The sequence below is a fragment of the Littorina saxatilis genome, linkage group LG5, assembly GCF_037325665.1.
Source record: "Littorina saxatilis isolate snail1 linkage group LG5, US_GU_Lsax_2.0, whole genome shotgun sequence".
In the NCBI taxonomy this organism is placed as follows: Eukaryota; Metazoa; Mollusca; class Gastropoda; order Littorinimorpha; family Littorinidae; genus Littorina; species Littorina saxatilis.
This window is the reverse complement of record NC_090249.1, coordinates 12,972,158-12,984,657: the sequence shown is the minus strand read 5'-3', so window position 1 is coordinate 12,984,657 and position 12,500 is coordinate 12,972,158. Positions and strand designations below refer to the sequence as shown.

Below are 12,500 nucleotides of genomic sequence, written 5' to 3'. Positions count from 1 at the left end.
ACAGCTGTGGTATTTACCCACGTCCTGCCCTAGATACGCAAGCTTGTGTCAATCTTTAGCCGTGTGCTTGTGCGATGTATAGATGCTCGAACTATCATTTCATGGTGAAGTTGATCAACCCAGCAATTACTCATTTTGAAGTATGAATATCAGGTATGCCTTGCATTATTTGTGTGTTAAAATGTTTGTTTGAGTCTGTATTGCTATCAGCATACCTGTCAACATTTCATGCACAGATCAAGTGACAAGTCAGGGGGAATATATCATAACAGTATTATCTTTTTATATACACAGTAACTGAGTAAGTTGAGTAACTGTCGAAGTACAGGGATGTCATTTGGCATCAGCGGTGGGCAACACCAAACCTTAGTTCAAATTTGGCTGATCTGCTGATTTAGTTTTACACTTTGAGGAAAGGTGATGCCAATGACTGCCTTAAACTTCTGAAAATGCCGAAATTTTTGTGCCCATTTTTGCAAATTTGCCAAAGGCAAAGTAAATCAATCATAGCAACATCAGTGTGGTGTGACTTCTGTAACATAATGTGACATGTACAGGTGTCTCAAAAAACACTATATGACTGTGCATGTGGTTTTGCTTGATCCTACACACAAACTCTTCTCCGTTATTTCTGCGTCATTCATTCAAATTGTATGCTTGATTTATTAACTAATCCTACATGTAAAATGTCTTGTGATAAGCTTTCTAAAGTAGTCGAAGATTATTTGATTGGTGATTTCTTTTGAAAATTTTAATTTCTTCTTCAGGTATCACATGTTCTCAAAAATGGGATTTTGATGTTGATAGATCGATACCTCAAATGTGGTCTGGTACACACCTTTACTATACACAAACTCAGACATAAACACACACACATACAAATCGAACTATCTTGGTTTGTGAATTTGCATATTTTCTCACAATAACCAGCTTCTTGAACTGTTTTGTTTTGTGAATAGAAACACTAAGTAAAGCCACCAGGCATTCAGAACTTCGAAATGTGAATGTTTAGCAGAAAGTGGCAAGTACTGTTGACAATGAAATGTAATATCAACAGATGCTTTGAGCATAGTCTTACCACTAAAATCACACCCTACATTCAAAGGTTCAATCACCTGAGCTCAGACCATGTAAGTGAAAGTATATTTTTACCTATTCTGGAACTGGCTTGTCTTGGGCACGATACCAATCAACGGCAACCTGAAAGTCAATCCAAACCAAGCTATTTCTGACCCATCCAAACAACAGGTGCTGGTTGGAATTCAGGAAAAGGTGAGGTATAGGTGTATCCAGGAGGGAGGTAGCACTAGTAGAACATGTAGTCTGAACAGTGATACAGGGTATTAGTACTATTACATCATGTGCCGGAGTGGCGTTCCGTCATAATGTCAAAGATCTGATTTTCTGGAATGACATGCATGGTATAAACTTGTTTTCCAGTGGTATTTTATTATAATGTCAGAGATAAGACTGTCTAGAATATTGGCTTGTATACTACATGTAGTATGAGTCTGTGGTTTAGTCTTTGTCATTGGTGAGTGCTGCTAGTTCTTCAGTGTCTAAAAAGATAGGACATAAATTTCTTTTCCGCAGTGGGGCACTGCGGTTATGAAATTAAAGGCCCCTCCTGTTTTTGGAACCGCAGGAGCTTTCTGGTTTGCTGTAAGGTAGATTTTTGGTTCCTCTTTCCTGTCATGCTCTCTTTTTCTTCATGAATTCTTTTCTTTTTTCTGCCTTCTTGCTCATTCACCTGTATTTTTTCCAAAAATCTCTTCTCTTGCCGCTTGTCTCGCGATTCATGTATAGTTTAATCTGTTAGTGTTCTGATGTAAGTCCAGCAGTAGATAGGTTAAGCCTATTTTAACATACTGGAAACTGGTAATCTTCCAGTAGGTATTAATTTAGTTTTACTAAAGCCTGCTGGGACACAAGTAATGGGTTAGTGCATTTGTAAACAGGAATCGCTTGACAAGTGGCCCCCTTCATCCCCCCCTTCCTCGTCCTGATATGGCTCTGCGTAGTCGGCTGGACGTTAAGCAACAAATAAACAAACAAACAAACATAAATTTCTTTGATGTGGTACATTTGCTGGAGGTGCAGTAACTGTCTCTTGATTTCTCAATACTGGTGTGACTTGCTGATTTCGTCTGCAAGGAATACTCACAATGGTAACTTCTTAAGAGAAGAAAAGATGAAGAGAGAGGGACTCGGAGAGTGAGAGAGATCGAGTCTCTTTTCAGCCTTTATAGCAGACAATTCTCTGTATGTGAACATAGCTTTCTTGTTTGTTTATTTGCTGTTTTTAAATTATGAGCGTCAAAAGCAAACAATTTGTTTGTCTCATTGGTGAGAAAAGAAGATGAAAATGGGTTCCATTCAATGCAAAGGGCTTTCCAACAAAAACACTCGCACAAAGCCAGAAAACCACAAATGATAATAAACTTCAATCGCAGTCAGACCTACTTTTTCATATCTATGCCAAGAAATGAAAAGATTTGGTTAACCTACAAAAACTTTTGACAAAGAAAAGGTGCCAGTCGCTTGTTTGCTTTTGGACCGAAAACTGTTGAAAAGATCAGAGGCATCACAAAACAACCGGCATAGCCTGATTCCTGAGCGCTGTTTGTTTTTGAACGTCTGTCGCCTTCTCCATTTGCTCGCCTGTGACCCCATTTTTGACCTCACTGTGATGGACGGTGCCAGACACAATATGTCATGCGATGTTTCTGTTTTTGAGACTGATTCCACACTTGACTTCCTTTACCCCCGTTTATTCATCATGCAGTCATCTCTTCATTTGATCGTCTGTTCTTTCTTTCTTTCTTCATTCTTTTTCTTTTTCTTTTTCTTTCTTTATTCATTCTGCCTCGGTCACGTCTTTGTGTCTCCCGATTTTTCGTCTGTCCTTTTTTTTTCTCTTTCTCAATAATAAGTCTCGCACATTTTCTCTCCAGCTCTATACGGGATATTCTGCCAAGCTTGTCTGTCTCTTGCCGTCTTTAGACTAGTAAACTCAGACTTTAGCATCTAGTCTTCATCTTGTAATTTTCTGTAACACCACCCCCAACCACCACACACACACTGCACATGCACACACACACACACACACACACACAACCTTTTCTTTGTTTTTCTCTGTGCACTTTTTGGATCACTTTTCGGATCACATTTTGTGTTTTGTTCTTTGTATGTGCATTTTCTTTTTCCTCCCATGCCTGTCTGCCCATGCCGCATTAAATGTTGCTGTTTCTGTTTCTGTCCTCCCCCGTCTCCGCTGCCCTCGCTTGCCTTGTCTAACACTCCTCCAATGCCTTGCTAGCGATACCCATCGGTTTCCGTTGAAAAAGAAAGTAAACACTACTGACTAGTGTATCTTCCATTGAAGTTGTGCCAGCAAGCGTTTTAGCCAGCTGTCAGGGGTTTCCACAAAGAACGATGTGCATTGCCCAGGACATAGCACGGACTGTAGCTGTCCATTTCCAGCCACATTCATGTCCATTCCATTTCATTACCAGATCTTTCTTCTGTCGGTCCCACCAAAACTGCAAAAGGATACCTTTGAGAGAAGTGCTCATTGCAGATCTTTCTTCTGTTCTACGGGAAAAGAATACCTTTGAGAGAAATGCTCATTGCAGACCTTTTTTCTGTCGGTCCCACCAAAACTGCAAAAGGATACCTTTGAGAGAAGTGCTCATTGCAGACCTTTCTTCTGTCGGTCCCACCAAAACTGCAAAAGGATACCTTTGAGAGAAGTGCTCATTGCAGATCTTTCTTCTGTTCTACGGGAAAAGAATACCTTTGAGAGAAATGCTCATTGCAGACCTTTTTTCTGTTCTACCAAAAGGATACCTTTGAGAGAAATGCTCATTGCAGATCTTTCTTCTGTTCTACAGCAAAAGGATACCTTTGAGAGAAGTGCTCATTGCAGATCTTTCTTCTGTTCTACGGGAAAAGAATACCTTTGAGAGAAATGCTCATTGCAGACCTTTTTTCTGTTCTACCAAAAGGATACCTTTGGGATGCAGGCTCACTGCATAATTAGGTAGATTCTGCTGTCCTTGGGAGATAAACGCACGCTGAAGACTTTTCTTCCAACCAAAAATGTATGATGCTTTTGGACTTTTATGATCCCACCACTTGCCTTCGGATGTGGAAAAGGCATTTTCAGCTTCAGAAATGGGCTGTGGTTTGGGGGCTATTCCATTTCAGGACTCAAACGTCTGACTGGCTCAGTGGCTAGCTTTTACGCCCTCCAGGCTTTTGTGGTCTGACGAAGCAGCTCAATTCGGCATCGCATTCTGATTGACATGGTTCCTTCGGCTATTTTAAAGGGATTGAATGCAATTTGCTGCACATTAACGCAGACTGAAAGGCTGTGTGATCTGATCTGACACGCACGACTTGTTGCTTCTATTTTTGCCACTTTTGACCTGACAAACTAGTGCCTCGGAATATTTTTCCCATTGACACCTGGAGCCACTCTCTGTCTGGAGGAGAATCTGAAGTTTCTGTGGGGGTGGTTATTTTCTTTTGCAAGCCAAAGAATATGCCCCCAGATGCTGTATTTTGTGAAGTGGCATGTTCACTTGCTTTAGTACTTATTATCTAAAGCGCTCCCCAGCATGTCGTAAGAGGCGACTAACGGATTCTGTTTCTCCTTTTACCCTTGTTAAGTGTTTCTTGTATAGAATATAGTCGATGTCTGTAAAGATTTTAGTCAAGCAGTATGTAAAAAATGTTGGGTCCTTTGTACTGGAAACTTGCATTCTCCCAGTAAGGTAATATATTGTACTACGTTGCAAGCCCCTGGAGCAATTTTTTTGATTAGTGCTTTTGTGAACAAGAAACAATTAACAAGTGGCTCTATGCCATCCCCCCCTTTCCCCGTCGCGATATAACCCTTCGTGGTTGAAAACTAGGTTAAACACCAAATAAAGAAAGAAATATCTAAAGCGCTTTCCAAAAGGTTACACAAGTATTTTTGGTTGGTAGATACTTTCACCAAACGTTCTGTCAGTTTTGCCCAGAAATGTCTCTGTAATCGTATCCAGTCGCGGACAACTTGTCTTTTGTCATTTTAATTCCATTTTCCTGGCAGAAGTATCTCTGTATTTTATGAGACTTTCATTTGTGTAACCTCTAAATGTTAAATATTTTGTGTGTGTGTTTTACTAACCTTTGCAGTTTAATGAGGCTTATCCCTTGTGGTTTGAGCTCTGCATGCAATAAACTGCAACGGTAACAAAGCTGATCGGAGGGTAACATGCAACAGTCATAGTGAGTCATAACGGGTCTGGTTTCTGCAAGAATGGCGGCGAATGGCGCTACTTCGAGCAAGTAAACTACTTCACTGTTGACCACAGGAGCTTGTATCAAAATGCCCGATGACGTACCGCCGTACACTTTCGCCGTTTTGCAATACCCTTTCGCCGTTTCCCAAATCGCCGTATGTGTAATAAATTGCCGATCAAACTGGTCGTATTTTCCTCAAGGTGTCTTCGAGCGTCAGATCGCCTAATAGAGTCGTTTGGTAGTATTCATCCAAATCGTAAAATTAGCCAGTTTCTTGTGCGCTTGCTGTCCATCTTCTATTTTTTTAAGTACTGATGTACGCTCAGTTGCTTCTTTGTTCTGTGTGACGCGTAACAATGACAGAGTGCCTGTTTCTGAATTCTGAGATTCCAAACAAAAAGAAGTTAAAATTAATAGTGAAAGTGACGAGGAGCTTTTTTACAAGCCAAGTAAGTATCTACCATCAATGCAACAGAGTAGAACAAAATCAAACGTAGCCCGACCGACTTGTCGCATTCGAAGCCTTCTGACTCTGTTTTCATACACTCAACCCAATCGTTTGATGTGTTCTATTGGTGCACATGCAGGTGTATGTGACAGCAGTGCCATCGAGCGGTCATGGTTGTCGAGGTTGGAACGTTGATACAAACTCCTGTGCCGTTCACTGTTGCACCGTTCTGGTATTTGCGGGTGTGTGCGAGTGTTATTATATCTTGCGGCGATAGCATTAATCCTCTTCTCAAACCCGATTTACCTGGCTTATTAGTGTTGGTTGATTGGGATTTGGCTAGCATGTCGGGGTCTGGAGTTGCTCAGCCTCTGCAGGACGTGGGAGTGTGTGTGCACGCACGCACGCGTGCGGGCGATATACGTGTGTGTGTGTGAGAGAGAGAGAGAGAGAGAGAGAGAGAGAGAGAGAGAGAGAGAGAGAGAGAGAGAGAGAGCGCGCGCGTGTGGTTTATTCTTTGTGTTAGATTGATTGATCTGCCTTATCTCCAAATTAGGAGGGGTAGGGGTAAAACTGTTGTTTGATATTTTTCCTGGGTGAAAGCGAGCTCTATGCTATTCGTTTAATGAATAGTATGAATTGGATTGGAGTCAGCAGATAATAAGCATAACCAAGCAACTAGTGTTTATAATGATGGCACCCGAGTAAGTCCAACAACCTACCTATAACTTCGTACATTTGTGAAATGCAGGTGTGCCTTGTTTGCACAGCACCTTATTGAAGTTCTTTGAGACACAGTCACCTGCGCCATTTGTGCCATGATATGCGTTCTTTTAAGTGTTCGATTCACACTCAGGTCGACTCCTTGAAGTATGTTCACACAATCCCAATCGTCGACTGTCTCTGCCTATTTGGCATACATATTTCGGCTTAGGTGTGTTTCGTTTTCCTTGATGGCCGAATCAGAACCAGAAAGTAATATCACATCACACAGAACTGCAAGCAGAACTTGACATGAAATCTTAACCTGAGCAGAAGAGGTGACAGAGTATAACAGTATTGGCACATATTCCAATGCCACTTTGCCCGGCTGTTCGTCAACTCTTGTTTCAGGTTGTGATCGATGCGATGATTATATATTGCTCAGTTTTCCCACCTACCTGTTCTCGCGGTGCTTGGAACGGAACAAAGCAGTGGATTAAGAGATATAAACACTATTCAGCTTGTTCTATAATGCAACTCTCCACGGTCGCATAGACTCGTACAGTACTGCAGTGTTCGTTCTGTTCAGTGTTGCTGTACACTTGCATGCAATGGTGTGTGTGTGTGTGTGTATATGTAGTGTATTGTGTCTTTCTGTGAGGTACACGTACTATTTTGTGTTTTTGTTGGCGCACAAGAGTGGACGGGGGTTGTCACGGAAGTGTGGGCTCTGTGACTGAATACGAAATGTGTATTGATTTCTCTCCCTGCTGAGATATTTTGCGGTGTGCGTGTGGATAAAAAGTGATATTGCCATCTGATAGTGTCAGTCGACCTCAGTAAAGCATTTGCGTGGATATAAGCCAGTAGTACTCGCGCCGGGCGATTATGTCAACCATAACTTACGTCAAAGTGCGATGTGGCCAGGTATTAACAGGTACCTTGTTTTTACGTCCACTAGAACGTATTATTGTAGCCGGGTGTTATAAGCCAGTAGGCCCTATTACGTTGTGCCCGGTCAGTTTTCATTTCCGTAACAATTTTGCAGTGGGATATAAAACTGGCGATATTTGTTCGTGGGTAGTTGATCAAACTGAACGGTGCGTTTTGAAAACGATAATACTGATGCGTGTTGAGCATGTGCATTGTTATAGGAGTTAGGACACAGTATCAGCCTTGAGATCAAAGGGCCTTTGGGTCTGTACGGGATGAGAAGAGACAAGTCAACCGGAAAACGAGGTGTGGGTACAAAAGTGCGGTGCATGCATGCCGCAGTGTTTGCTCTCGTCTCTTATACCTCGCAAACTTCAACGTCAGAGAAGCTACTGGGGAAAACTTGAAGGTGCATCTTCTGGTTTCTTTGGTACAGGTACAATGTTTTAAGGTAAAAAGTTAATAAGAGGAGGAAATAAGAAGTGGGGTGATGAAACACTTGAGTCGTCCAGCCATGACCGCGCGCGCTCGCATCTGTGAAACCTTCCAACACGACCCGCTGTTCAAAAGCTCAAACGTGCGCCTTTTTGTTTTCCGGGTATAATAGAAAGAAAGGTAAGCTATTTGGGTAAAAAGTGAGAGGAAGACGAGGAAGAAAGAAGGCTAGAGGAGGTGTAAGAAGACAAAGACATTCCAATGCTCCGGACCGCACGAGCTCCTTGCCTCAGCCCCTGTCAGTGCACGCTCTTTCCAGGCTTTGACAGACCCTGTGAGCGATGGGGGATGCAGAAGGTTCCAGAGATTAGACTAACAGCGGGGGAGCACGAGATACATTTTACCTGCGGACTGTGCACCGTTTGCTAGATAGCGTTTCGTGTCGGCACACAGAAGTGAAAGTGAAATCAACGCTGCATCAGTGTTTACAGTTGGGTACAGTAGCTCGGGGAATTAAGTGCTCATTTGTGACTAATCGATTTGAATGTCACCACTAGGTGCTGTTTGTGAATGGTTTGGCAACAGAGGTATTGGAAACTCGCTGACAATGAATGGAAGATTTGGAACCGTGTGGTAACAGTGCAAGTAATAGAAATTCGTCTGTCTGCTGACCTCAGTCTGTGAAACTTGTGCTGCTAATTTACAGTTTATTTCATATGGCCTGAAAATGATTGTGCTAAATGTGTTAACCTGAGATTGGCTTCAATTCTGTGATGTCGGTAAAAAATCTAAAAGGGTATGAAAGTTTCCGTTTCATGATCGTCATTCTTATATTGGTGCCATGGGACTGTTTTCATTCCATTTTGTCTATCGTGTGTGCAGTTGAGTTGTTTTGTGCTCCAAACACGACTTACGACTTCTCTGTTACGAGATTACTGGTTGATTTTCTGTCCTTTTAATTGAGTGTAATTGACGTTTCCTCGAGAGTTTATCAGTGTTTGCTCCAGTGAGTGACTAACAGAATGACAAGGGGGTCTTTGTTTTCACTCTCAGTGCGGAGAAGGGGCCGCAATTGGCGGATAGAGGAAGCGTCGGACTTAGATGGTCCGAGTCGCAAGTTGTGACGGAATTTGACTAGTCAACACAACCGCAAAACCTCACTTCACCTCGATCCTACGCATATTGGTATGTAAAAGCTTCTGAGCTTTGTTGAGTAGGCCCTTTCTATACTTGGCCGGCGGACTGGCCTTGGAGGGCTCAAACAAAGACTGGTCCGCTTGACTTTAACTGTTATATAACTTATAAGAAGACGGGACATTTATCTCCAAGTGAAGAACTTTCTTCCGCGTGTCTGTAGATTATCGCTTGCTTGTGAAGTTGTGCTTGTCTTGGTTCTCTCAAAGAGGGCAAGAGCTACCCTCTTTAGTTCTCTTGGGGGATTTGCAAAGTTCCGATCTCTTTGTGTTTGGGGGTCTGCTATGGCGCCACGGTTGACTGCTAATCATAATGGGATGCTCGGCGGAGGCTGATATCCCCGGACTAATTACGATTTATGGGCCACAGCGGCGATGTAGCAAGAGGTTTGGGAGGTCTGCTAACTTCAGTAATTTCTGATGGTATCAACACAGGTACCTGGCCGTGGGTGAGCTGGGGGTACACTGGCGGTCATCTTTGTTTTCTTTGTTTTTGTACTTGTATCGGTATGCTGGAGTTTTAGGTTAATATTGAGCGCAGGAGCTTCTGTCAAAGCTTCGGTCGATCAAATTATCCTACTTTGCTGGTCGATGTGAATGCGTGATGTATTGTGTAAAAAAAATCCATTTCACACGGCATAAATAAATCCCTGCGCCTTGAATATGTGCGCGATATAAATTGCATAATTTTATTTTTTAAATTCCCTGCGCTTAGAACTGTACCCACGGAATACGCGCGGTATAAGCCTCATATTGATTGATTGATACTCCTTCATCCATACCGTAGTATGACTTTACCTGTATACATTTTAGAATAGTAATACTTCATTGAAGATAAAGGGGTAGCATTCTTCGATCGACCGGCGCTGTGATACATCTCCAGTGAAATTGAGTATGGAAATGTGACGTTATAGCCAAACGTGATATTCAGTTAGGTCGTCTGCGACCTGAAGTAAAGTATGAGTCTGACCACGCAGACCTGCTCGTGGGTGAACCACTAGACAATGCTGTTGCGGTCTCACGTGTTTTCTTTGGTTTTCTTCACCATCGTTGTTTTTGGAGCTACAGGGTCAAAGAGAACCACGTATTTGCGCGCTAGCTGGAGCAACTTCTGAATGTAATGTTCAAGACAGGTATGCCTTGGCGGCTGTGGGTTAACTCACCGGAACGCTGCATGGTACCTTCCGCTTTTAGTTACTTCGGTACCCCCCGCGGGTGAGGGGGAAGAATTTACCCGATGCTCCCCAGCATGTCGTAAGAGGCGACTAACGGATTCTGTTTCTCTTTTTACCCTTGTTAAGTGTTTCTGGAATAGAATATAGTCAATTTTTGTAAAGAGTTTAGTCAAGCAGTATGTAAGAAATGTTAAGTCCTTTGTACTGGAAACTTGCATTCTCCCAGTAAGGTAATACATTGTACTACGTTGCAAGCCCCTGGAGCAGGATTTTGGTTATTGTTGTTGTGAACGAGAAACAATTCACAATTGGCTCTATCCATCTCCCCCCTTTCTCCGTCGCGATATAACCTTCGTGGTTGAAAACGACGTTAAACACCAAATAAAGAAAGAAAAAGTTACTTCGGTCCACCTTGTTCTTTGTGCTGGGCCAAAAAAAGCCACCTTTAAAAGAGAATGTTAGTCAAATTTCATTGAGAGTGTATCAGTGGCTGCCCCAGTGACTGACTTACAGAGGAGGGAAAGGGCTAGCTGTCTGCGTGTCACTCTGGGCGCGGAGAAGATGTGCATAGCAGTTGACGGAAACAGGAAGCAGCTTAGCTCGTCAAAGTTTCAGGAGTATGACAGCATTAAGACTTCCGATTTTCTTCTCCGCATATTGCCGTAATTTCAGTGTCTATTCGCGCAGGTACCAGCATGGTCGTGGTTGGGTCAAATTTCGGAGTATATTTGTGTTGGTTTCTCTCTCCCCCCTTTATTTTGCTTCGCTTCTGCTCTGTTGGAGTTGTGCTCTGTTGGAGTTGCTATAGATATTGAGTTTGACGATTTGAAACGCAACCAGAATGTTGGAGTGTCTTTTCGACTATATGATTTATGAGTGTATGATATATAATCAGTACCTTGTGTTAATGAATTGCATAGTAGGCCTACACAGTTAATATCCTCTGTGTGTTTCTTCGCCTGTGCCGGTTATGTTAAATGGTGTTGATCAACATATGACGTAGCAGTTCGACGTTTTAGCAAAACCAGTTGTTGATGGTGGTTTTTTCGCTTATACAGTGTTTTCATTTGTAAAGGATTTTCAGGTTTGCCCGTTGAAACGCGCAGTGGGAACAAAACAGTATCACAAGAAGCAAAAGATTCTCGGTGAACACAACGTCGAAGAAACGGTGACGCACCGTTTTCTGTCGCAGCTGAGACTTACCTGCGACTCTTGGGGTGTGTGCGTAACCTTGAGGATTAACGAGAGTGTGCACTAAGAGTCACGGATTAACGCGTCAATCGTGTGTACTGTAGTCTGAAGATCTTGTGGAGAAAGTTTACGAGAAGAAATCTGAGCGCACAGACCATGTTGTTTATTTCTTTTTCAATCGTAGCAATGTCTCGGAATCCTTGACCCAGTGATGACAGTTTCAGCATTGTGTGTGTGTGTTTTTCTGTCGTCCATGTGCGTGAAAGAAAACCACCACTTGGAAATCAGGAATTCCTGAATTAAGAAAGCATTTCTTGATCAATTAATCATTGAGAAGGTCACGGTCATGTACACGATTCTTGAAGAAAGAAAATCAGGACAATTATCAACTTTCTCAAGATCAGTTAGTTTCAGCAAATTGTTGTTCAAAGTGCTCAACTGTGCGGACCCAGAAACTGTTGTGGACTCTTGAAGAATTGTAAGCTGATATATATATATATCAGTAGACATTGTGTGAAATGGGGACCACGGATAACCAGAAGACAGAAGAGAAGGAGGGAATGGAACATGGTACCCTTAGTACCCAGCATGGTACCCTGGGTACCTTCGCTACCCAGCATGGTACCCTCTCCGATACCTTGTCCACTCAGCATATCTGTTGGAGATGCAAGTAAGCCCTGTTTTGGTTTTTATGTGTGTGGGTGTGTGTCATCAAGAGTAGCTGCTTACGGGCAAACTCTTTCGAAGTCTGACTAGCCAACAGCTATAGTAGGACAGAGACAAGCAGTTTGAAGAGAGAGAAAGAGAGACTCAGACTCAGAACTTTATTACAAAAGGATAAAGGTTTTAGGCAAAGCCTATTCTTCCAACCTGTCCTTTATACAACACATAAAGACAGACGGACATAAAAAAAAAAAAAAATCAATCATATAAGATACAGAATTACATTGTATGGATTGCAACACAGTGTGCATTTAAGGAATTATATGAGGAGAATTCAAAAATTACAGAGAGAGAGAGAGAAGTCTGAAGTCTGAATGTTTTAGACGAGAGAGAGAGAGAGAGAGACAGAGAGAGAGAGAGAGAGATTCGCCTTCAGTCTCCTCTCAAACATATAATTTACCTTTGACA

General features: G+C 42.4%; 1 protein-coding gene across 3 annotated transcripts in view; it reads left to right on the top strand.

Annotated features, from left to right (window-relative positions):
* The window catches only part of LOC138966328 (CAP-Gly domain-containing linker protein 4-like), a 60,897-nt gene that overhangs the window by 5,931 nt on the left and 42,466 nt on the right, over window positions 1-12,500 (top strand). The window contains exon 1 of one of the 3 annotated variants that reach the window (XM_070338520.1): window positions 11,226-12,039. The exons of the other annotated variants lie outside the window; for them this stretch is intronic. Within the exon in view, the coding sequence (XP_070194621.1) occupies window positions 11,888-12,039 (152 nt within the window). The 5' untranslated portion in view covers window positions 11,226-11,887. Of the gene's footprint in view, window positions 1-11,225; window positions 12,040-12,500 lie in introns of those variants that run through there. 3 annotated transcript variants of the gene reach the window in all.